At 43.5% G+C, this 27500-nt stretch overlaps 1 protein-coding gene across 1 annotated transcript in view; it reads left to right on the forward strand.

The window, feature by feature from the left end:
• MATCAP2 (microtubule associated tyrosine carboxypeptidase 2) overlaps nucleotides 1-27500 on the forward strand; it is a 271200-nt gene that overhangs the window by 184561 nt on the left and 59139 nt on the right. The window contains exon 5 of the mRNA XM_085606631.1: nucleotides 15147-15452. Coding sequence (XP_085462757.1) covers nucleotides 15147-15452 — 306 coding nt within the window. The remainder of the gene's footprint in view (nucleotides 1-15146; nucleotides 15453-27500) is intronic.

Below are 27500 nucleotides of genomic sequence, written 5' to 3' on the forward strand. Positions count from 1 at the left end.
CTGCCTGGGTGTGGCCACTTCGGCTAATTGTGTACACCTGCCTGGGTGTGGGCAGTTCCTGGTTGGGTGGGCTGTCGTTGCACAGGATTAGCTGTTTCGTCAAGTCATGTGATGTTATTTACCGAATCCGTACATACCGATTCGGTATTTTCCGATTCGGTAGATACCACCTCGGTATTTTCCGATTCGGTAGATACCACCTCGGTATTTTCCGATTCGGTAATTATCACCTCGGTATTTACCGAATCGGTGATTTCCGATTCGTATTTACCGAATGTTACCGAATCGGTAACTGTTACCGAATTTTTACCTACATATAACTTACCGATTCTAATTTACCGATTCGGTACGGCTCGGTATTTAAGAACCGGTAAAATTTATTTACCTACATGAGGCCCATAGAGTAGTTTTATTTATAGAAAGAACTACATTTCTGAACACTATAAAAAGATAGGTTTCGTTTTTTTAAAGACTCATACAGGGCACTAGTTTTTAGCAGTATGAAAATCCATAACCGTTGTACCCTCCCAAAAAAAGCAACTTTAAAAATTAATGCATTTGTCTTATAAACAAGGGTACCACTGTTATTGTTTATTACTGCACATTCGCCAAGAATTAGTCATCTGCTTTTATCATGGGTTAGGTTCGCTGTTGATTGTTGACTTCTTAAAGTTGTATATAAGGATTAGACAATAGACTGTAAATAAATATCAATTTAATTTACAATGACTAAAACCTATGATTACTAATTGCAAGGGAACACACTCTTTAATATCTGGAAGGCTAGCTATTGTGCGGAAACCTAAAAATTAACACTATGAAAAAGTTCTACTGCTATTATTATTCTTTTTTAGGTAGTTGTCTGGTTTGCTAAAGACATCTTGGGGACTTTCAGAAAGTTGACCTAGGAATGTATTCCACCCGTTGATTACCATTGGCTCTGTGGTTCGTAACTCACATTTTCTGTTTTTCTATTTGCTGGCTTTATTTGCTTTAGACTCTTCAGGTTCAGTTCGCCCATCCCATTGCCTAAAGTGTGTTTACTGTATTCTTCCACAAACTCCCTTTCTGTAAACAGACCTTTAAATCTTGTTCTCATCTTGTCACATTTGCTGTGCATTCAAAGACAGGGATTAAATGTCAGGCGCTGTCTTCAGAGGGCACTTGTTTACTTTTCTTTCTCGGACTTCAAAGTGAGAGGATTTATGTGAGAATCTTGCTGGATACCAGGGTAGGAAAAATGTTTTTTCTACCACACTACAAGATTTAAATGAACTCTGTAAGTATTTCAGAATATATTAGAATAGGAACACTAATAAAGCACATATTTTGTTAATTCTGAAGTGTGCTGGAAACAAATATTTTATTATGATCAAAGCAAATCAATGTACTAGGATGTAATTTACACACATTTTCATTTGTGCACTCTATAGTTTTATTAGTAAAACTGTATGCCTGTGCAAATGTATGCATTCCAGTTGAAAATGGGTTGTTTGTAATTGCAGTCCACTACCATACCATGCATACTCTGCTCTACATCACTCCACTATAAACTGCACCACTCTGTCGTGTAGTTCCTAAAAATACATAGGATCTGCGCGCTTGAACAACATAAATTAAGGGATTGGTGTCTAGACTGATTACGAACACCCCAAAAAGATATGTCAGCCTAAAGAACAGCTAGCTCACAGTGCCACCATAAGCCCCCTAACCTTTCCAAGGAGCTAATAGTTTCTGTCACCCATCGAACATAACAACCCTTGACCCTCCAGGGACCGTGGAAACAGTACAGTACTTTTCGCTCAGTCAATCATGCTCACTTAGTCTCAGAGAGATACACAAAATAAACGTTGGGGACGTTTTCAATAAGCATTTATTGAACCAGCATCATTCTAGTGTAAAACATGTTTGCTGCGACAATCATTAGACAGAAACAAATGTAAAAGATTACAAGCACCAACAGATTAAATAGAAGGTAGAATTCTACCATGGTGCTAAAACAGCGAATATATTCAGGCTTTTAAACATGACGTACTCCTACGATGCGGACCCTACCTAAGTGTACCTAGCATGTTTGAGGGTGAAAAGCCAAGAATCCCCTAGGAAAGAGCCAACCCCATTACCTGATGGGAGAGAATGAAGGACCCCGTCTTGGTCTCGAGTTGGACACCCCGCAAGGGATGTCAGTCTGATGCGTGTTGAAGTTTCAGCATGCAGTACTCAGTTTCAGCGCAGAAGCATCTCCTCTCTTTATCTAGTGACGGTATGGTTCTTTTATACCATAAAGATAACCTCTGGGTTTTTACCACAATCGGTGTGTTATGAGTACAATTATGTAAATGAGCCTAAATCAATACCTGCAATTATGCAAAGTAGTTTTATTGCCCTAGAATTAAGATGACCATGACTTTTATACAGAGTATGTTAATCCTGTTGTGTATGTCGTGTGCAGGGGACTTTTCTAAGAATCCTCCTGCATAATAAATTAGGCTAGTTTCAAGGAAACCACTGGACATTTATTTGGCACATAACTGGGTAAAAAGGTCAGTGCAAGAATCTTTATGCAGCGCAAGGTAGGACAAATGTAGGTAAAAGGTTGTTTTGCTACTTAGGCCTAGGTTCGGGTACATAACAACTCCACACCACTGCAGTCTACTCTGTACTACTCCACTTTACACCAATCCACTCCATGCCACTGCACTCTGCACCACTCCACTTCACTCTATGCCTCTGCACTCTATGCCAATTAACGCTACGCATCTCTACTTTACACCACTGTACTCTTCGCCACTGCACTCTACACCACTACAGTCTAGGCCACATCAATTTACTCTACACAACTCCACTCTACGCCACTCTGCAACACTGCACTCTGTGCCATTGCACCCAATGCCAATACACTCTATGCCAATGCACTTTACTCTGTACCACTCAACTCTATGCCCCTGCACTCTCCACCAATCCACTCTAAGCCACTCTAATCTACTCTGCACCACTGCACTCTACACCACTTTACTGTACGCCATTACATTCTATGCACTACGCAACTGCACTTTACCCTGCACCACTCCACTCTACGCCACTTCACTCTACTCCGAAAATGTCTACTCTATGCTGCTGCACTCTGCGCCACTCTACTCCACTCTGCCCCACTCTACTCTGTCACTGCACTCTATGCCACTTTACTCTTAACTGCTGCACTCTACGCCAATGTGCTCTACACAACTGCACTCCATGTCTCTGCACTCTATGTCACTGCATTCTTTTCTGCATCACTGTACTGTACACCACTGCTCTCTACCCTACTTTACGACACTCTATGCCACTGTACTCTGACACTGTACTCTGCAACACTGCACTCTCCTCCACTGAACTCTACGCCACTCTACTCTGCACTACTCCACTCTTTGCTACTCAACTCTATGCCATTAGACACTATGCCACTGCAATCTATGGCACCATACTCTACTCTGCACCACTCTATGCTACTCTGCTCTGCACCGATGTATGCCACTGCACTCTGTGCCACTCTATTCTGCACTCTACGCCACTGCACTCTATGCTGCTTGACTCTACTCTGCGCCACTGCCTTCTGCATCACTTAACTCTATGCCACTCCACTCTGCACCACTTTCCACCACTTTATTCTGTGCCAACGCACTCTACGCTACTCTACTCTGTGCCACTCTACTCTGTGTCACTTTACTCTGCACCCCTCTACTCTGCACCACTCCACTCTGCTTAACTCCACTCTGAGCCACTCCACTATGCACCATTGCACTCTACTATGCACCACTCTGATCTACACCACTGCATTCTATGATACTTCATTGTATGCCGCTGAATTCAATGCCACTGTATTCAATACCACTGCACCCTATGCCACTATACTCTGCAACACTCTACGCCAATGCACTCTACACCAGTCCACTCTCCCCTATGCCACTCCAGTGTGTGCCACTCTAAGCAACTCCACACTATGCCACTCCAATACACAACACTCTCTGTCACTCCACTCTACAACACTCTACCCCACTCTTTGTCATTCCACTATATGACACTCCATGCAACTCTCCTCTATGTCACTAACTTTTAGTCATGCTGAACAGCAGCCATGCTGGTGTACAACATGGCTAAAATACATTAGCAAAGCCAATAGCTCTAGCATAAGCGAGACCTATTGACTTTGCCAGTTCTTGTTAGTATTAGCATTTTGTTTGCTAAATATGTCTCTGCTTCAACATCATGTGTATATGCAGTATCCACGTAAAGAATCAGGTCATAAAACAACTTCACAGTTGCATGGTAAATGCTCATTATCTGTCAAGAGTAGTAAAGGTTTGAAATAATTCAATTTCTATGCTGTAGCAAAGCAGTCAGGAGGTGTAAGGTTCACTATGCAGTCACCGTATAGTACCACTGCAGCAGCACCATGGGCCTCATGACTTCCTAAAAGTGCAACAAGGGCTTTATGACCCCTAGCAGACCTTGGTGTTGTCATGTGGTCTTGCACTGTGTTGGGTGGAGGTGCTTGGCTGTTGCCACTAGTCTGATCCAGTATGTAATGGCAGTCATGCACCCCCTTCACAAGTCATCATCTGCACTACTCTGCTGGCAAGGAACTGCTCCCAGTTACAGTCTGATGATAGCTATTCAGCGATGATGCCGGCATTGGGTTGGGCAGTGCAGTACAGAGGCTGGGTGGGCAATGAGGTCACCACAATTGCATATAACAAGCTGTGTGTGGTTCCTCCAACCAGCCCAGCTCCTAAAGCTTGAATATGTCAATTTGAAACACCAGAACGGGTGAGCGTAGCCCAGCTCCTCAGTGGAATGAGGAAGAAAGCTCTTGCACTTTCTTTTACATTTATGATATGCCACGCCCCCACTAGCCGACTGGGGCACTTTGATCATTGGATGCACCTGTTTGGGTGAGTGACATGCAGCCCTGCCAAGTACCACGCATCAGGTGTTATACTAATGCATTTCAGTGTGGTGGTCTGCATCACCGCACTGAAATGCGAAGTCATGCATAAAATAGCGCCTCCTCAGCTCTAATCATGCAGCAATACTGACTGATTGAAACTAAAGCTGTCGTTTGAAGTGGCAGTGCACCATGTGTGCTGCTTCCTGCAGGCTTCAGGGCGAGTCTGCAGCTATAAGGTGCTACAATGTAACATAAACTGAAAGTCATCCAACAGGAGCCGCAGTATTATTAATCACTACACGTTCATGACATTGCGGCGAGTGGTGAGTGGGCGGCTGCAGTTCGAATAAACCAGTTGCAATGGCAGCACTGCTCACACCATGATCACGTTGTGCCGCGGTTATTTTATCAAATACGGTCATGCGACGAATCCGACCAGTAGCTCAGTTGAACCCCACATGGACTGCGGCTGCTGATGGAGTTGTTCCTCTACAGCCCAGCATACCAGCCCCTCTTGTGTAGCTGCTGCTGAGCCACACAGTCATTTCCGGGTTGGTGTTTGCTGCGGCAGGAGTCGTTGTGGCGGTGTGTTGCCATTATGAATTGTCACTCCTCCAGTCGCGTTGCAAAGTTAGTAAGTAAGAGATTCTGTAGATTGTAGTGTCGGACTACATACATTGTTCATAGGTAAAGTTACCACAAACTCACTATGTAAATAGGGATGCAATTGAATATGGTAGTGGTGCACACTGATGCTTGATATATTATTGAATATGTGCTTTGTTGCTTTATTTCAGGGCTACTTGACCTACCCAACAAATTGCTGCCACTGTGCACGGTTAGTCAAGAGTATGGGCATGAGTATCTATTTCTAGCTCTAATTTTCAAAATCTCTATTATTTGCACACAATCATATAGCAGAGTGACCGAATATCATGGTCTTGAAGAATGCCTTGAACATCTGTTGTCACTACGGCAGAACCATGTTGACCACAACACAGGGTATGTATCCATAACCCTGTCTCACATTGCTTTTAACTCCTACCCTTTAAGACATAAAAATAACATCTGTCGTTCCAACTGTGGTAGTTTTAACACACTTTTTTGTTGCACTCTTCCCCTCACTTCTACCCAAGAGGCTTTGAAACATTGACATGGTCCATGAAACACTCCTGCTCCTTTCCTGCAGGGAAGTTGTAGCCCACACTGGGTACCTTGCAGTCCCAGTGTGTGGAGGAACCCAATGATGAAGCATGTCACCCTCGTGTGATTGAGGGTTCTCAACGAAACACCTGCTGTGCCCCCACTTGTCACAGCCCCTTCTCCATTTGTCATTCTTTTTCAAGCACCTTGCTACCCTATACTCTGTGTGAGTTGTATATTTTTATGAGCACACATGACTAATCACAATAATTAACAATAGTAAACAATTAACACTGGATTGACCACTAACCTTAGGTTCCAGAGTAGCGTGCTACTTGGTACTCAGCGCTTCAGTGTCTCGTAAGGGGTAGCAAGCGCCATATCAGGGGTCTCCAACGAGTAGCTCGGGAGCTACTGGTAGCTCGGCAGTACTTTCAAAGTAGCTCTCTGAGGTGAAGTCAAGCCCAGTATCAATTTCAGAGTAGGTGCCTATTAATGAAGGCAGCACTGATCATCTCAAGACCCTAAGAGTGACAGCAAGCCAAACTTATCACAGTAACTCATACTAACACTCAAACACACACTGTGCCAGCTTATAGGACCTGCTACATGACAGTCTGTATCCAATCTCAATATAATTAAGCCACAAGGAGATTGACCATGTTGCAGTCCCTCCTTTATCAGTCACAACATGTGTGTGAACAGTGCACCATCAAAAAAGTATGGCAGCAGTAGCCTGAGCTGTTATCAGTGCTGACCCACCAAAGTGCAGGACTGCAGGAGTCAGAGTGAAAATGTGTCAGTTAGATGCACAATCAGCTCAGGACCTGAGGAGAACAGGGCATGATCCAGATCAGAGAAAATTAAGAGATTCATCAACATTTATGTGTGTGCCCATAATAAACACTATTGCTTCCTGAAATTATGCCTGGTGCTAAGAACCTCCAAATATATATGCTAGCCCCATCATAAGAGTGTTATATTTGGCATAATTGTGTCCATTCTTGACATAATAGTGCCAAAGGCATAATTATGGTCATTGTTGACTATTTTAGTATTTTTGGTCTAGTTGTGGTATGTTGGCAGCCATCATAGACCTACTCTGAGCATGGCTCGCCTACATGTACCTATTCCTGGCATATTAATGGTTATGACAGAGATGTGGTCTTATCCCTGATCCTTCTGGTTTCCAGCCTTGGCACAACTGTGGCCCTAGTTTAATGGTGGGCATTACTGGCATAATCCAAGCATCCATGGTGCTATGGTGAGCATCCATTATGATATAATGGGGTAACCCACAACTGTCCACGGACCGGGGTAACGATTGGTATAGGAAACAACGGTCCTAGACTTCTTTTAAGCTACAATTCAGTTATGAAAAACATTCATCAGTCAAAGGGCATCCGGTACATATAGAATTAGCATTGTATCACTAATGTACCACCATTTTCTTTACAATGCAAACAAGTATATCCTCAAAAGGCACAAAGGCACAAAATATTGCTTCAATGGTTACTGTTTATTATTTAGTTACTATTATAACAGATCACCATATTCAATGCTCCAAATAGAGAAAGAGGTTGCTCCAAGGGGAGTGTGAAAAAGGAAAGTGCTTGTGAAGTAGGACAGATATAAAGGAGGGGAATCCAAAAGGCAAATTCAATAAATCAATCAATTACACATTCTGGTATCCTTAGTAAAACTGGTTGTGGTTCATAGTGGCACCTCAGGGGCTGTATCCTGACTGTACCTAACCCTAGGTTGCCTCCCCTCCCCCCGTTCTGAGGAAGACCCGCCTGCAGAGGATATAAATTACCCTCATTGCACCAGGGTCGAAACGTAGACACTCTCCCCCAGTGGGCATGTACCCAATATCATCCCAGCCCTGCCTTTTCACAGATGAATGTTCTCTGTGTCATCAGAAAATCATTAAATGAATATTTGTAAATCCATAAGGGACAGGCCTATCTGTAAAACGGGTGCCACTATGAACCACAACCAGTTTTCCTAAGGATACCAGAATGTGTAATTGATTGGTTATTGAATTTGCCTTTTGGATTCCCCTCCTTTATATCTGTCCTACCTCACGAGCACCTTCCTTTTTCACACTCCCCTTGTACCAATATCTTTCTCTATTTGGAGCATTGAATATGGTGATCTGTTATAAAAGTAACTAAATCATAAACAGTCACTATTGGAGCGATATTTTGTGCCTTTGTTTCTTTTGAGGATATACTTGTTTGCATTGTAAAGAAAATGGTGGTACATTGATGATACAATGCTAATTCTATATGTACCGGATGCCCTTTGACTAATGAATGTATTTCCTAACTTAATAGTAGCTTTAAAGAAGTCTAGGACCATTGTTTCCTATACCAATGGTGAGCATCCATGGCATATGACTGTAATACCAGGGAATTCAAAGTAGTCTGTCCTTATGAGGCATTTGTACATGTGAGTACATGATGTTAATGACAAGCTGATGTTTTGAGACTGTGCATTTCTCAAAAACTGAAAACTGTTATTTTAAAGGCAGTTTTAGTTTTCAAAAATGTGGTTTCTTCTGGAAAATTGAGTTTGCTTGCCCACAGTGGAAAGTAGTATTAGATAGAAAAATTTGTATTTTCAGAAACTGGTGAATGATAATTCAAGCTGAGCTGGGTAGACATACAGCTGTGCTTATGTCCTTTGTGCCACTGGGAATGTCAAGATTTGAATGTTACTTCATAAGTCATGGGGAGGCATTTAATAGTGAAGAACCTTTACCCAGCATTTCTGCTGGTAACCGCACTTGGTATACTTGGGTGGTAACTACTAAAAATCTTGCTTTGGGTGGTCATAGTGTAGTCACTATTTTACAGGTATTCAATTTGCTAGTAGCTCTGGAAGACTTTCCTTGAGCAGAAGTAGCTCTCACTACAGAAAACGTTGGAGACCCCTGCGCTATATAAATGCAATTATAGTTACAATTAAAACCATTGGCAACCAAGAAATTCATGCACCATGGACTTCTTTCTCCAACAAAAGTAACCTCAAAATAAGATGTGGTCAGTAGTGGCAAGCATCATTAGATTTAGCAGCATTTGACACTTCTGTACCATCTGTTCTTCTCCAGTGAGGATAGATAAAAGTGGTTCTACTTCAAGGGCAAAGACAAATGAGCCAGGAGGTCATAGGGAATTCTGCGTGTTGGGACCATGTCTCTTGTCTTCCAGTTAAGCAACCCTAAGTTGTTCACATTCTGTCATACCCTACTGTGACATTTTCCAGTTCTGGGAGAATGTCTTGCAGCACAGAAAATCTCTCAGAGGACCTTGTGAACTAATGTTAGGACTTGGCCCTAGGGTATGGTACAGACACAAAGAAAGTCAAAGGGCCATCATTTCCAGTTTACACTTACCACTAATTCAGTGGAGGCACCTGAAGCAGAAGAGAACAGAGGCGGGATGGCAATTATGAAAGACTTAGGGGTAGATTTTCAAAAAAGTGGTGCAAGGCAGCGCAGCCCCCTGCGAGGCTGTGCCGCATTGCGCGACAGGGAGGGAGCAATAGAGCGCCATATCTTCAGAGATATGGCTCTCTCCTTCTCATTCCCTTGCACTGGCGCAGATTTCAGCTGCCGTGCGCCATGCACACACCATAGCACGGCAGTGCTAGGGTGCGTGCATAAGTGTAGCATAGGTTTTGTACAGGAAGGGTACCCATGTACGCATGGAAAGGCGGAAAAGCACGGAGAAATGAAAACATTTCTCCTGCTAGTGCCTCCTTTGAAGGGGTGTTAACTTTTGGTGCAAAACCATGTTTACAAATAATTGTAAATATGGTTTTGCGTCAAAAGGCATGGGTGGTTGCATGGGAACGCCCATGTACCACCCATGTCAGGGTACTTTCCAGCGCAAAACAAGTTTTGTGCTGGAAAGAAAATAGCAAAACAAGAATTTGCGCATCACTTCTGTGACGCTAAACCAGTGCAAAAGTTTTGAAAATCTGCCTCTTAGTCTTGGGAGGCTGGGGCTGTGTAAGAGGGTGAGTGATTTCTGGATCACAGCAAGACACTGCTCCCAGCAACATTCTGAAGACTAGGAGCCGGTCAGAGGCAGCTTGGGCACTTCTAGGGCAGTATATAAAGCAGCAGTGGGAGGAAGTGGATGCCTCTCAACTATGTTTGTTGCAGGCATCCTGGTGCCACTATATTTGCTCAACATTTGGTGTCCTGCACTTTTTTATTTGTCTCCCAATCCTTCGATTTTCCTTTCTCCCAGTTACCTATTAAGTGTTACCCTCCTGTCTACTTTGAAGCTCTCACAGTCCTCGAATTCTATTGACAGTGTTCTTTAGTACCCAGCCATCCCCAGTGCACCCTGTTGGAAGAATATCCAGGTACTCTTTGCCTTACCGACACACTACATGGGTGTGGCACAAAATTCAAGGTGGTTGTAGGTCTTCTTGGCAAGACAGAGCGCTTCCTAAACCTCAGTCCCACCCTTTCAGAAACTGTTAGGATGGGAAAGTTCCCTTCATGGTACACATTCGTATTTGCTTTCCCTTAGTGCCTTACCGTGTGTATCTGGATTCTTGGTTTTTGACTTTGATCCTAGCCTCACCCTAATCTACTATGTGTGTAAACGCCTAGGCATGTTCCTTGACACAAGCAAGATACTGAACCAGTCCTGTGACCCGGAACATGCACCAAGCATGCCCTCCTTGAACCGACAGTGAACTACTGTTCCCATCATGAGTTTAACACATAGGGTGGTGGTGGCAGCATACCATGTTTTGTGAATCCACACATGTAACCAGACCTTTATATCTGTGTCACTGGAGTGGAGACCTACTGCCCCTCTTGTGTAAATTTCCACTTCTATGAACCTACCCAGATTGTATTGCTGACATCCCAAGTGTATGTTTGCATGCTTTGCATATGTAACCTGTGTGGTACATGCATGGTTAGTCAGAAGGGAAGTTGTGGCGTGACCTGAGCTGCTGTGCCAGAAGAAAAGTTGCAGCATGACGTGAGGCCCCTGCGCCCAAGGATGAAACTGTGGCATGACCTAAGCCTGATTCACCAGGGCCTTGCCATCCAGCCAAGAAGATCTGCCTGTATGTGACCACACTATCCCAGACCAAATTGGCACAAGTGGGGCTGCACCACTCTTCGAGCACCTACAAACCCAGTTCATATCGTGTGTCTGCAAAGAGCTGGCCCAGTGACCGGATTAAGAGGAGCAGCTGCCTTGTCAGTGATGCAACCACATTAAGAGACCATGACAAGAACTGCCAGATTGTGCGTTCTCAGAAGCGGGAGACCGAGTGAGCGGAGGAGAAGTCGAATGGCCCCTGAGTGCCGACCCAAACATGGACTGAGAAACCTCTCTCGTGAGATGAAGTGACTGATGCGGAAATCTGCATCTGAGTCTAATCATGCTTGACATTCACTCTGAGAGGAAACTTCTGGGACTATAACGAGGGACACTTGGGTCAATAACATGAAACGGCAAAGACAACCTCAAGCATGTGGGACACCAAGTTGCCTCTTGTTCATGTCGTATGTGTAGTTTTTAGTTCAAGGTGCATTAAAATACTTTTCTTATCAAATGTAATGCACTGGGGTGGACAGTCATTTATTTCGCTAATGTTTGTGTGTTGAGTGCTGAGCAAGGGCATTCCCACACTGCTTTCTTAGAAGCATGTGACTGCTTGCCATCACTAGATAGAGAGACAAGTGCTGAAGGGGTTTTACTTGGCTCAGTTTGCAGATGGCTCCCGAGACATCAGAGGCAAATGACCTGAACCCCCACAGTTGGGGCCTATTAGGCCTGCTTGCTCCGTGGCTGCCTGCATGGGTCTGAAAGTAACCAAATCTGCCCCTCTCAACTGGAAAGTAAGTCCAGCACTGTCCAGCAATCTCTAAAGCAGGACTTTCCACAGGAAAAAGGAGCCAGTGTGTCTTGGAAGGTCCAACAGCCAACAGATAAGGAGTTGGAATGCCATTTGCACATCAACTCTTCCACCATAACCTCTTGCCTTTGTGTAGGAATCTATTGAACCATGCCAGAGTAAAATGGTCACAGGACTGACATTTGAATGAAGTATTTCAATTTCATCACAACCTAGAAGATTTAATGAACTTATTAATGCACCCCAGTTAAAAATAGTTCATGTCTCATTTCTCAAAAAAGAAAAGATAATGAAATAGATGTTTCAGGTCTTTTAGACTATCCTACATGATCCCATTGTGAAGAATAGGCATCTCAGCAGTGGCTCTGCATTCAGAAAGGAAGAACCAAATACATTTTGATCACCTTTTCATAAGGAAAGGTACTGTGTGGCTGAGAGAAACCTTGTCATTTCATCCTTCGATTTAGTCAAGCCCATTAACCTAAAGAGAGTCCATCTAACTTTCCTTCAATATGGTGTTCACCTTAACACTGAACCCACAATATTGGTGGGTCAGAATATGGAGGACAAAATATCGAAAGAAATATTGACAGGTTAGTAAGTGTAGATTTTCTATACCTAAGCCCACATCTATGTGCCTAAGCCATACATATACCTTCAATGTTTGAAGATGTGGAGTTAAAATAGTAAATCTATCGTTTAATATATACACTTACCTTCAGGTATTTTGTCCCTCTATATTCTGTCCTCAATATTCTTGTATCTCGATAGTTGATGATTGTCATTGGGGATACTTACCCCTATGGGCATGTGGGACAACTGGATAAAATGGATTAAGCTGATGTATTGCAATCCCACAGCTCGGACAAACTGATCTCCGTGACATACAAAATCTACAGAGAGAGACTAGGCAGGATTGCCCACTCGCGCATATACTTTTTGCTTTGGCTATAAAGCCATTTGTGGAGATGTTGAGAACTGAGGCGGAAGATAGAGGTATCCCATTGGTAATTGGAACATATTTCATTTTGCTCTATGAGGACAACATTTGTTGGAGTTTGGGAGACTGCTGGGTCTTTGCACAAACTGGTCTAAAACGCGCAATGCAGATCAGGCCTAGGGTGCTGTTCCAATAGAATATTACTTGAAACAGCACACATTCAGGTACTTAGGGGTTACAACATATCACTGAACAGAGTACATGATGACAGGAAACCTAGGAATTGCTCTTAGATCCCTCAAGGGTAATGTCAATTTCTGGCGCAGTTTTCGGTGATGAGCGGGTGGCCTTGACAGAATTGGGGATGCTGCCTAGGCTACTCTGGTTATTATCAAGCTATTTGTGGGCCTCAAATGGTGTAGAGAGCTAGAAGTACTCTTTAGCCATATCATATGAGTAGCACTTAGGCACAGAGCGGCCCTGAATGTGCTGAAATTCCCATTAAGCGAGCATCTGGGGTGTCTAATTTTGAGCTTTATTGTTTGCCACCTCAGTTCCAATAGATTGTTAGATTAGCTAAATGGCTGGATGGTGGGCTCATGCAAGAGATGGGTACATTGAAGGCTGAGGCATTTTAGGTTGAACTTGTGGCTCGGCTCTTGGGCTATAGATAGTAGGAAAGTAAACTATATACCCTGGTGATGATGTGTATGGAAGAATGCATGCTGACCCCTTTCATCTCTCTGATAGGGCTACCAAATACTAGGGATTATTTCAGAGCCTCAGCCATGGGGCTTTGGAAGGAGGATGAACTGTGTTTGGTGTGAGGCCTCTACCATGATAGGGAACTGCCACCTTAAGTGCATTTGAGAGAGGAGTTTGGACGTCCATCTTCTCAGTTTCTGACATACGGGGACATATCACAGAACATTAGGCTGAGGTGGAACACTAACACTTCTGAACCTATCACACATGAGGTCCTACAACTGCCATTCACAGCAGGGACCTGTTGCAAGTTGGTTATGTGGTTCTGTAAAGCTCTCCTAGAAAATGACTAATCAAGAATTGTCAAGCTGCAAATCCAAGTGAGAAGACAATGTGGGGAGAGCCCTCAGTGGCAAGGAATGAGAAGGGGCCTTAGAACACGCACACAGAAGGTCTTGAGGAATGTGAGATTTAAATATATCCTATTCAGTCATTTACACAACATTTACATGTCTCCCAAAAGAAAGAGTAAGATACTAGGGAACGAAGACATCAAGTACCTTAGATGTAGCCACCTAGCACAGACTACTACTACATGGTCTGGAGCTGTCACAGCATCAATGGGTTTTGGAGGAACATAACTGACCAACTAGAGAAGGTGTTGGACAGGGAGGGCTTGTTTTGTCCCGAAGCTTGCCTATTGGACCTAAATATTAGACCAACACAAAAGAGAGCCAGGACTAGATTAAAACACTTGACTCTAGTTCTAGAAAAAAGAAAAATAGCAGGCTACTAGAAGGCAGTGAAACCACCCCCGATTGACAATACGCTATGATGTGTACAAATGCTCCAATATGTGTTGAATCTGTGACTTACTGCACCCCCAACCTCACTATTACTCAATATGCGTGTTGTTTGAAGGAACCATTGACAAAATGATATAATCAGTTTTTTTGAGATTGAGTAGGTTCTGTTATTTGAATATGTGAATTGCCTAGCTTTGATATTAATGTAAAAACTATGTGTTGTAGATTGAAAACTAAATAAGAAGATTTACAAAAATGTTCTTACTAGCAGTAAAGAAGTATGCAGTAAAGTATTTTGTGAATGCAAATATTATAAATGGATTCGAATGTGTTATGAAAATTGTTGTCTATTTTATTTACCATTGCAAACATAGGCACATTGTTAATGGGAAATTGATTATATCAGTGGAAGTTTATATTCTTCTTAATGTTAGATGAATTTTATTAGAAAAAAAACATTTTGCTTATTTGCAAACAAAGAAGACCGTCAGACAGTAATGAATACAAACTGTGTCAGAGTTATGCTTCTATAGTGCTGGAGAATGAGACTGATTTTATCAGATTGAAGGTATGAAAGGTATTGATTTTAATTTCACCGTGTACCTATACTTTAAATGATAAATTGATATCAGACTGGTATAGAAAGAAATAATCCCATAAGGCAGGGAACAAGTTAATCAAAGATATAATTGAAAAATGTAATAAAACGTATCCTCTTATTTTGCAGGAACTCATTACTTCCGTGGTATGAATAATAGTCAACAGCCCTGGTCAAATGCGATTGGTCGCAAAAAATTTGGGCTGAAACCTGTGAACCCAACAGAAGAAGGTTTGGCAAGTATACACAGCGTCTTGTTCCGGAAGGATCCTTTCTTGTGGAGGGCTGCTCTGCTTTACTACACTGTCTATCAGGCCAGCAGAATGTCCTTTAGTGAACTCTTTAAAGATGTAGCAAAGTTTGTTAACGACCCAAACACCCGGTGGGATTACTGTGTACGAGCCAAAAGAGGGTGGACGGACACTTCTCAACCAGGTATGTCCCCACAGCCTCATTGATTGGATTATATGCTAAACTCTCTGGCATTGTTTACAAATGTATTTATGCAAACGTTTGAGTTTCAGAGACTATTTGTTATCATATCTTGTAGAGCGCGACAGCTGCCTCAGCAAGGGGGCGTCCCGGCGCTAATGCAGAAAGACAGACACAACAAGAAGCCTGCCAAAAAAAATAGGAGGCGGGGAAAAGATGGGTTTTAATGGCCTTTCCAAATGCCACATAGTTGTCAAGGCCACGGATCTGCGCAGGGAGAGCGTTCCAGAGGATGGCGGCTTTATACCGAAAGGAGCGGCCACCCGACCGAACTCTACGGGGTCGGGGAACCACCACCAGATGCTGGCCCTGTGAGCGAAGGCATCGCGAGGGGGCATAAAGTAGCAGAAGGTCAGCCAAAATGGGAGGTGAGGCCAGTTTCAAAACCTTAAAGGCGATACACAAGGCCTTGAATTCAATGCGTCTGGCTACCGGTAGCCAGTGCAGGCGGCGGATAGCATTGGACACAGAGCAGAATTTGCGTAAACCTAACAGTGCTCTAGCAACTGCATTCTGTGCTCTTTGCAGCCTCAGGACCTCCGCTTTGTTGGATCCTAAATAGAGGGAGCAGGCATAGTCGAGTCTAGACAGAACCGTCGCCTGAATGATGACCTGACGGGTAGAGGCGTCAAAAAGGCCCAACAGGGGTCTAAGCTCCCGAAGGAGACCAAAACATGTCCCGGACGTTTTTTTTGTTTGGACTTAATAATTTAAGGAAGAGTCAAGCCAAACCCCAAGATTTTTTACCACCTGTTTAGGGGAAGGGGGATTACCGAGACTGGTTGGCCACCAAAGATCACTCCACCGACCATGGTCCCTACCCACTAACAAAACCTCAGAATTCAGTTGGAGGCAGTTGTTGTTCATCCACTCGGCCACTGCCGCAAGGTCGCCCTGAAACTTGATGGCGTCCTGCTCGGTGTTGTTAGAGAGTGCCACCACCAACTGAGTATCGTCTGCGTAGGAGACCATGGTCAAGCCCCTACTGCTGGTAACTGCTGCTAGAGATAGATATTGAACAGTAAGGGACTAAGGGAGGAGCCCTGAGGCAACCCTTGTTTGACTTGATGTTCGCCAGAGGCGAACGGGGGGTCAATGACCGAGAATGACCTCTCATGAAGAAATGAGCCCAGCCACTCCAAAGCCGAACCTGTAATTCCAGCCTCTGCAAGGCGTCTCAGCATTATGTCATGCGAAACCGTGTTGAACGCGGCGCTCAGATCTAACAAAATCAGCGCCGACGTCCGACCCTCGTCAACAGCTGACCAGAGGTGTTCTGTAACTGCTAAGAGTGCTGACTCCGTGCTATGACCTGGCCTAAAACCATTCTGAGAAGAATCCAGAAGGTTATTAGCGGTCAGATGATCAGATAGAACGGAATTAACATAGGCCTCTGTGATTTTAGCTGCCCATGGAAGCAAGGAAATGGGACGGTAATTCTCTGGTCTGGCTGGGTCAAGGGAGGGTTTCTTCAGTAAAGGAATCACTTTAGTCTGTTTCCAGACCCGGGGCACCACGGCTGTTTTAAGGGAACAATTTATCAACTGATTCAGGGGCGGTAGAATTGTCGACAGTACCTTCTTAAACTGGTCAGGTTTAAGTGGGTCGGCAGGAGAACCTGACTTGATCTTATAGCAAAGAGCGAAAAGTTGATCAGCCATAACAGGCGGAAAAGTGTGGAGAATGTTAGCCTGTTGGCATTTCGAAGACAGAGTAAGATAAAAAAAATTTTTTTTTTGTTTTTCTTGTCATCATGATATAAGACCCTACAGGAGACGTCTAGTTAAAAAGGCAGCAGTGAATTCCTCTTCTGTTACAGAGGCAATTATGCCTCAAAACGCAGATAACACTGCTTTTGCTAGTAGTGTCAATCTTGTCTACTTTCACTTGATTGGATATAGTTTGTTAAGATTTATTTGAAAATATAATTTGCCGCCAAGTAAACTTACAATAATCCGTATAATAAATGTGTTGAACATAACAGTCTTTTTCGATCTTACCACTCTGACATACTTGTCAGTTCCAAGAGAATTACTCAGCAGAAAAGGCTTAGGAAACTTCATACCTGGAGAAGATGGAAAATAGGGAAATGAAAACTGCAATCATGCGGAACAGATGCTTCCAGGGCTTTTCTAACTGTACCCTGATCCAGCCTCTACATGGCTAGCCGGTAGGCCCGCATGACATTTCCAGGTCACTATTGGTAGAGCTTTGTAAAGGCTCGTGAGACTCGAAGGGAGGTGGCTGGCAACAGCGGTTTCTACGACTGTCTTTTGTATCAGTTTGCATCTGACCTCTTTCCCTCACCCTTGTTTTTCTCCCCCTAAGTTCCCCTCGATCCTTTCTGTTAAATTCCTTCCATTGACTCTGATAGTAATTCCGTACATTCATGATTCGATATGTACCTTAGCATAAAGTCTCTCTCGCAGTTCTGTTTTGCATCTTAGCACCACTCAGCAATTCCCCAGAGGGGGTTTAGTTTGATCATCTTTGGTTCTCTGGCAAGTTTCCAGGTCTGCCTGTGTGCTTGTTACAGTGAAACTCATCCACTCATGGGGAAACCATTTATGCCCTTTCTCCCTGATATTTATGTACATTGATTTTACATCTGCAGCTATACTCGCTTTATTCTCATCTCTCTGTGTTCCTAAAGGCATGGTGCTGTGAATTTGTGATGAGGCGCTGCCTGTAATCTGACAATGCGCCCAAGTGTTCCGCCAACCATCTTGCTGGCATGGATGTCTTTCTATGTTCCATGCCCCATTTTCCCCTTATCTCTGGGTTTCTTGCTGGTGTTTGGTTACAGACTGAAAGTTAACTCATAAAGGTAGTTGTTGGGCTTGGGCTCTCTCTTATCCGTATCCAGTTATCCAAGGGTGGTGAAAGATTACCAGACCAGTTAATATGGGTACCGAGATCAATCGAATATTGGTGATGGCACAGGAAATAAATAAAATACAAGATGATCTTCAGCTAGCTTGACAGTAGTGTTCACATGTATTGGAGAAATGTACTCAGATGGGAGAGGTTAAGTGTTCCCAACCCTTCTAAGAGTGCTGTAATGTCATGTACACTGACAAGTAGTGCTTCGACTACCTCCAATGCTGGAATGCAAAATGCATTGCTAGGGTTTGATTTAACAGGAATGGCACTACCTGAAGGAGGTTCAGGAGATCTCTGTCAGTTCAAATAATTTATGACACAGTGTAACTTACGTTCTTTTGGCTAAACTTAAAAAATTTGGTACAGATCAAATTAAAATCAGTTTTATACTGTGAAACCTCAGTAAGGATGCATCAGCCTGTCCTACACCCTTGATTTTGAAATGGAGCCCATGGCTTACAAATTTGTAGCTATAGTTGGGCGAAACAAACATGAGTGGCTGCACATACTGAATTGCTTACCCTTCTCCTTGGTACCCAAGATGTATTTGCTTAGTTAAGTCACTCCCCGTAATTGGAAGCTAAAGCAGCCTGAATTAATGAATCTGCCTAGACGGCATTCTGCCAAGACCTCAGAGAGGATTTGAAGGAGGTATTGCCTTTAGTAAACTGACTATCAACCACTTTGGCCTTTATACGTCTAATGCTGCAGATAGATGCACAGAAAAAGCAAGCAAGACCATTCTTCCATAGGAGAGTGTTCAACAAATCTCCAGTGAGACTGTGGAAAAACTTCTGGTCATCTAAGGAGGAGCTGATGCCATCGGGAAGTGTCCATAAGTCATCCGCATTCCAGGAAAAAGAGAGATGTCGAAACGGATTATGTTTATATTTTGGTCTGGCTAAGTATTGTATTAGTCTGTTCAATGAAATTCCAGAACTCGGCTGTAAAAGACGCTCGGCTGTAAAAGACCGAGGTCTAGTGGCTCAGTGAACTAATGTGTCCACTGCAGGGACCTGTGTTTGACCTCATGGTCACAGGTTTATATCCCGGCGGGTTCACTCAGCCTTTCATCCGTCTGAGGTTGATAAAATGAGTACTATGGAGTTGGGTAACAATACACATGTTATTCAGCGCCAAGATGCCTATGGGTGAACGTGCTCTTTACAAATGCACATTATGTTATGTAGATTTCCATCAGCAAAGAGTCGAGCGGAGGTTTCTCTTGGGGGCATGGAAGGAGATGCGGTTGTTGAGGTATTTGGGGTCCGGTGTTGTGGAGGGCCTTTTAGGTGTCGTGAGCAGCTTGAAAGTTATTCTTCTTTTGACGGGGAGCCAGTGGAGGTCGCGGAGGTGTTGAGTGATGTGGTTGTGCCGTGGTATATCGAGGATTAGTCTGGCTGCGGCATTCTGGACGGTCTGGAGTTTGCAGAGGAGTTTTTTGTTGATTGTGGCTTAAAAGGCGTTGCCGTAGTCCAGTCTGCTGGTGACAAGTTAGTGAGTGACGTTTTCTTGGAGTTGGGGGGGGTCCACTTGATTGTCTTGCGGTGTATGCAGAGGGTGTTAAAGCATGCGGAGGAGACGGTGTTAATTTGGCGATTCATGGTGAAAGGTGAGTCCAGTATGATGTCGAGGTTATCTGCATGGTCCGTCGGGGTGGGTGGGGTTCCGAGGGCGGGGGGGGGCACCAGATATTGTCCCATGCGGAGGGAGAGGAGCCGAGGATGACGAATTCTGTTTTCTCCGAGTTGAGTTTCTGGCAGCTGTTCCTCATCCAGGTTGCGACGGCTTTCATCCCTTCTTGGAAGTTGTGCCTGGTGACGTCAGGATCTTTGGTGAGGGAGAGGATGAGCTGGGTGTCTCGGCGTAGGAGACAAAGATGAGCCCGTGGTTTCTGACAATGGTTGCGAGGGGTGCCATGTAGATGCTAAAGAGGGTGGGGCTGATGGGGGATCCTTGGGGTACTCCGCATCTGATTGCTGTCGGTCTGAGAGGAATGACGGAAGTCTTATTCTCTGTGTTCTGCCTGTGAGGAATGATCGTAACCAGTCTAGGGTCTTTCCTCGGACGACGGCGTCGTGAAGTCTGGTGGCTAGTGTGCGGTGGGAGTTGGTGTTGAAGGCTGCTGATAGGTCCAGGAGGATGAGGGCTGCGGTTTGGCCTTGGTCGAGGAGGTCGCGGATGTCTGTGGCGGCAAGGAGTGTGGTCTTGGTGCTGTGGTTGCCGCGAAATCTGGATTGAGAGGTGTCTAGGATGTTGTTGGTTTTGATGAAGTGTGCTAGCTGGGTGTTGACGGCCCTTTCCATAGGCTTGGCTCCGAAAGGGAGCAGTGAGATGGGCCTGAAGTTCTTGAGTTCCATCAGGTCTGCGGAGGGCTTCTCTAGGAGGGGGTTGACTTTGGCGCGCTTCCAGTTGTTGGGGAATGTGGTGGTCTCAAGGGAGCAGTTGATAGTTCGACATAGCTCAGGTGTGATGGCTGTGGCGGCCCTGTGGAAGATGTGTGGCGGGCAGGGGCCAGAAGGTACTCCGGAGTGGATGCTCTTCATGGTCTTTAGGGTGTCTTCTGTTGTGAGTGGGGTCTGGGTAAAAAGAGTCTGTTGGGTGGCGTCGCTGGGGCTGGGTGTTGGGGTGGTGCAGACATATTGGTCATCGAAGTTGTTACAGAGCATCTTGATCTTGAGGTGAAAGAAAGAGCTGAGTCTGTTGCAGAGGTCTTGGGAGGACGGGGACGTCAGTTGTTTCGCTATTGGGTTTGGCAAATTCCAGTATAATGGCAAAGAGTTCCCTGGAGTTATAAACATTGGAGAGGATTCTGTATTGGAGGAAGTTTTTCTTTGTGGATTTGATGGGTTGGTGGTGTGCCGTGGGGGCTGTTTTGTAGGCGGAGTGTGCTTCCGGAGTTTTGCTGTTTCTCCACGTCTTTTTCATTAGTCGGCAGGAGAGCTTGGATTCTTGAAATGCTGTGGTGAACCAGTTAGCTTTCTTGTTGTGTTGTCTCGTGATGTTCTGGAGGGGGGCGAGTGTGTTGGCGCAGTTGGCGATCCATTGGTGGAGGTTGCTTGCCGCGGTGTTGGCGTCCGTCGTAGTTGGGGGTGGAGTGAAGGTGAGAGCGGAGGTGAGGTGTTCTTCAGAGACTTTGTTCCAGGTTCTGCGTGGGAGTCGGCACGAGTGCTTGTGTGCAGTGGGTTGCACTGTATTCCTCCAAAAGAAAGCTAAGGACCTTCTATTGCATCAGCATAAGGCTTTTATTCCTAACTTGGAATTACAAAAACATCATCATGAAATGGGGGCATTACCTCCATTTGCGGGACACCCAGGAATACAAAGGACCAAAGTGTTAATAACTCCACAGTTCTGGTGGCCAGGAATTAGAAAATATGTACATCAGTGTGCAGGTTGTGTTCCGGCCAAGGTACCTCGAAAGAAGCCTGTAGGTATATTACAGCCTTTACCCACCTAACAGTAACCAACATCCGAGATCTCTATTGATATCATTACAAATTTACCATCTTCAGAAGGAATAACACTTGTATTAGTAGTCCTTGATTTTCTCACAAAGATAGGACACTTTTCACTTTAATACAGTTCTCACTGGTCCCACATTACCAACCATTTACCTTCAATAAATTGTAAGGCTACATGGACTACCACATACAATCATTACACATAATGGGTTCCTGTTACTAACTGAACCCAAGAACAATATCTGCAATCCTTCCTGATGCACCACTCAGAGTAGTGGGTAAAGTGGAACACTGTTGCTGAGTTTTCATGTAAAGAACTTTCCACATTTCATTACAGTATTCCTCTTTCTGTTGCTCATCTGGCTTCCCCCCTCACATCTGGACATCTGTCTTTTTCTTGACCCCAGTGCCTTCTGTACAAGCTTTAATTTTTAGAGCTCCGATGAAGAGCAAACAGTTCTCTTCCAGTCCTACATCCCTAACAATCCGCGGCAATAAACATACTGGAATGTTCCTTTTTTTATGATGTCTGCTTGAGTATTGAAATATATTGTAACATACTTCACCAAATGCCTCCTATAACTAAGAGGCTTACTGAATGGTGCATTGTTGAAGAATTTTCATGATGATAAGCTGATCAATCAGAATAGGTGGTATCCTCCATTCAATCGCATATATAGATGGTTCAGCTTCTCACCTTCTGACTATACTTTACTTAATGCCCCATACCACAGAAAAAGATGTTCTACCGTAATAATGTTTGTTGGGGAATTACAACCTAGGAAGTGACATTTGAAGCCACATATATTTAGAATGGTGTTTGCATGAAAACAATAATCCAGAAAGACAAATATGATTCTCTTTCATCTGAACCTGATGTTGAACAGGCATGTGTGAGAATATAAAGATAAAAAAAGTGAAGTATGTTGCTACAACCCACCCTGAATGCGGATGCACTAACCTTTGTTGGTGGAGTGTATCACTCAGGGGTATTTGTTACACTCACAGCTTGGACCACCTAGCCCTGTGGGCAATTGGCAAATTCCTTTTCGTGGTATCGCCCACCTCGGGGAGTTTAGAATTTGCACAGAAAATCCTGCAAATGTGAAGGGCCTGACTAAGTTTGACAGGCCTTTGTCCACTACATTTTAAAACACTCACAACTTTAAATAGTGCATTCAATACGACTTTGATTAGTGTTGAAAATTAGTACAGTGAAATATGAAGTAATTTGAGTCGTGGATATGTTAGTAAGTTATTTGGATTTTTTTTTTTTTTTTACAACATAATTATTCTACAGGTTTATTAAAAGCAATACACAAACATAGGTACATATCTATAGTGAAAATAAATGCTTATATACAGAGGGATATGCTGTAAATTTCTGTTTGCGTATGGTGCTTATGTGGGGAAGAGACAATTCTTGAGTAGTTTTCTGAAGATAAGGTGGTTGGCGGTGGATCTTGTGTTGGGGGCTAAAGAGTTCCATAGTTTGGCTGCTTGAACAGAGAAGCATGTGCCATCCATGTTTTTTTTCTTGTATCTTGGGATTTTGAGGCGAGATCCCCCTTTAGAGCGGTGGTTCCTTTGTTGAATGTGTTTGGTGATTTTTATCCTGATGAAGAGCGATCCCATTCCATGTATTGCTTTGTGGGTGATACAAAGTAGCTTGAACGTGGATCTTCTGGCAACCGGTAACCAATGCAGGGCTTTCAAGGCAGGTGAGATGTGGTCTCGCGGTTTGATATGCAAGAATAGTCTGGCAGTCGACTTCTGAATCCGTTGTAGAATTTTCATGGTCGTTAAAGGTGATCCGTGGTAGAGGCTATTGGTGTAATCGAGTTTGGACAGAACAAGGGAGATGGTAGCTTGGACCTTGTGTGGAAATCCCAAATGAAGGAAAATTTGTCGCAGCGTGTGATCTTGCAGGTTTGTCCACTTGGGCATTCATCGACAGCTTGGAGTCCATGGTCATTCCGAGGTTTCTTACTTCCTTTGATACTTTAGGCAGTGATGCCAGTTCATCAGGACAGGCAACAAACGGGTCATAAAGTTTCCAATCTCCACACGTGAGTATTTCCATTTTGGAAGCATTCAATTTGAGATGGCTCCAAGTCATCCACTGATCCACGGCTCTAAGACAACTGAAAATTGGGGATTTTCCAATGTCTTTGGGACATTCCAGTTGAAGGAGTATTGCGTGTCATCTGCATAGTTATAGCACGTGAGGTGAAATTGATTGATCAGTACCAGTGATGACTTCATGTGGATGTTAAAAAGCATGGGCAAGATGATAGAGCCTTGAGGGACCCCTGCTTTTGTGGAGTATGGTTTGGACGAGAAAGGTGGGGTATGGATGACATTATTTCTGTTTCGAAGGTAGGACACGATCCATTCTAGAGCAGTTCCCTCTATGCCGGCTTCATAGAGTCTTTGTTTCAGAGTGTCATGGTCAACCGTGTCAAAGGCAGCCGAGAGGTCCAAGAGGAGTAGCGCAGCAACCCCGTTGCGGTCTACTGTATTCTTCAGGTCATCCAAGATGGCAAGGAGGGCAGATTCAGTGCCTCATCCCGGACGGAATCTTGTTTGGAAGTCTGAAAGTATATGTCATTCTCTTCAATGAATTAAGACATCTGGGCAAAAGCTGCTCTTTCTATCAGTTTGCCCAGGAAAGGTCCATTTGTAATGGGTCTATAGTTGTCAGGGTTCAGCGGGTCCAAGTTTGTTTTCTTCAGTAAAGGGCGTGTGACTTTTTGAGTTCTTCTAGAAATATTCCGGTAGTTAAGGAATCGTTGATGATTCTTTTTACTGGAGTGACAGCCGAGGTTTCTTGAAAGTTTATGGTGAACAGCGGTGAGAAGGGCTGCCGGCAGGCCTGCTTGCTTTGACCATGTCCATAAATTCATTGTGTGAGATCTGTTGGAAGGAACGGAGAGGCTGGGTTAGAGTATTCTTGGATTGGTGTTTTGTACAAGGGTTATTGCTGGTATTTCTGTTTTAAGTACGAGTCCAATGTGTCTGCTTTGTCCGTGTAATGATTTGCCAGTTTGTCTGTGAAATCTTGAGTAACAGGATAAGTTCCTTCTAGGCAATTTGGTTTGTGAAATTCATTGAGTATTTTATAGAACTCTTTATTTACACATTTAGCATTTTGAATTCTATCTGAATAATACCTTTTCTTAGCTTTACTGATAGCTGACTTGTATAATCTGTTAATTTTCTGTAGGTGAAGTTTGTCTTGTTTGTTGTTTGTTTTGAGCCAGGTACATTGCAGATTTCTAATTTGTTGTTTTGTGTCTTTTATTTCAGTGTTTCTCCAAGGCGCTTTTTTTCTTTTGTTCTGTTGTGTGGTTTTGAGTAGTATCAGGATGTCAAAAGCTTCCTATAACTACTCAAATAGATTTTGAACAGAATTTATTGTTTCCAGATTTGTACTGAATGTTAGTTGTGTTTCTCAGTGTTCCAAATTGAGTTTGTTCCACGGCCGATAGGTGGATGGATGTAAGGTAGTTTTAGGTGAGTCGCTTAGTGTTGTTTTATGTTGGAAAGCAAGCAAGTGGTGGTCTGACCATGTGACTGGAGTTATAGTTTGAAAGGTAACTAGTTCAGTATTAGCAAAAATGACATCTAGGATATGTCCAGCAATGTGTGTGGGTTTGTGGACAATCTGATGCAGGTTCAATGCGTCTAGGCCAGTGATTATTGTTTTTGGATGATTCATATTGGGTTTGTCAAACCAAATGTTGAGGTCACCCAGAACGCATAGGTTGGAGTGTATTGTTATCAGGTTTGAAACTGTGTCTAGAAGTGCGTCTGGGAATGTCGCCTTGCTCGGTGGAGGTCTGTAAAGGAGCAGGAAGTTATAGGAGGAAGACGGTGTAGGATTGCATCTTGTTAAAAGAGCCTCACAATTCTTTATGGAGATGTCTTCAACTTTAGTGATATGTAATGTTTGCCTGAACACAACAGCTAGACCACCTCCTTTTTTGCCAATACGATTTTGGGTGATTGGTAGCCTAGAGGAACGGCTTCATGCAGGACTGGAGTTATCTCATCTCCCAAACATGATTCAGTTATGAATAGTATGTCAGATTTTGCATCTGTGAGAAGGTCGTAGATGTGATGTTTGTTTTTAGAGAGGGATCGAGCATTTATTAGTAGACAGTTTAGAGAATGGCCTTTGGTGATAGTGAGACTTTGTTTTGTAGAAGAGTGATCAGTATTGTGTGGGTTTGTAGCAGGTGTGTTTTTAGTGCTGGCATTAGCTGTATTAGTATAGCAATCATGTAGCTGTTCTGTATCATGTTCCTCATCCAGCATGCCAAGAAGGCATATTGATGGGTCTGCTTGTGTATGTGCTGGAGATGGTGTTTGAGAGTGAGTTGGTGTGGTGGTTGTTTTCGTGGTGTAACGTTGTTGTGCAGTAGACATGAGGAAGCGAAGTTGTGAGGTGTGGCACGTCGCTTATATTGTTTGTGTGTGTTTAGGCTGGTTGGTGTATGAGTCAGGGGTGGTGGTGCAGCATGTGGGTCATGTAGTAAGGTTCTAAATTGTCCAATGGATGAGAGGCGGTTAGAGGAGAGTTGCTGTGTTGCTGTATCTGTGCTAGGTGTGGTGGAAGAGAGAAAGCTTGGCATTGGAGTTTGTTTCTTTGTGTGGTTTGAAAGGTGGGTGTATGTTTGTATTTTGTGGTGATAAGTATTATGAGGTGTTGCGCTTTGAAGATCTTGTTGTGCTAGTGTGTGTGATATGTTTTGTTTTTGAGGAGTACTGAAAAGGGGTGCTGGTGTGTTTGTTTCATGCAATGGATTTGGTTGTATCGTATTGTTTGTGAGAGGAGGTTGTAAGGTAGAGGGGTTGTGATGTGTTTATGAGTAGAGTGTATGTTATGTGTAGGAGGGAATGAAGTAGAGGTAAGAGTGTTTGTCTTAGACTGGTTTGTTGCAAGAGTTAAAAAGTGTGGTGGTGTGCAGTGTATGTGTTGTGCATTAGTGTTATTATGGTAGAAAGAAGAGGAGGGTGTTGGTTGGACAAATGATGGAAGGCTGATTATATGTTTGTTAGTGAAAATAACAATGAATTTTCTTAGATGTTCTGGTGTTTTCTGGTATTGGAACAATGAAATGAGATTTATATGATGTACATGCTGCTTGTGCTGCTACATTGGCGAAAAAATAAAAATAAAAAAATCCATAGTTAGCATTGAACAGATATTGTTTATTAGCTGAAATCTCCTTTTGTTACCCTTCTGTTGTATGGTTTATTTACATTCCCTAACAGAATGTCTTGATCTATAACTCATTGCAAGAGGCATAACAATCCTAGTGCCGTTTCCAAGGTGACTGTGCCATGAATATAGAAGTATGCGTATAGACTTAAGGCAATATAGTATTGTACAGACTTGTTACCAATATACCATGTTGTAAAATGAAGGTCTGTTCCGATCAACCCTGATTAGAGGTGTTAATGAAAGTTTTGGAGCTAAGTGAGAACATTATAACATGCCACGCCACCAAGCTGCACTCCATAGAGGAATGTTAAAATGGTAAAATACAGTCAGAATATTCTGCACTGTGAAATTTGCTGTCAGTATACGCTGTCTTTATCACAATGCAAACAAAATAAAAGTACATCTCCTTGAGAA

Source organism: Triturus cristatus, chromosome 5_2 (assembly GCF_964204655.1).
Source record: "Triturus cristatus chromosome 5_2, aTriCri1.1, whole genome shotgun sequence".
Lineage (NCBI taxonomy): Eukaryota > Metazoa > Chordata > Amphibia > Caudata > Salamandridae > Triturus > Triturus cristatus.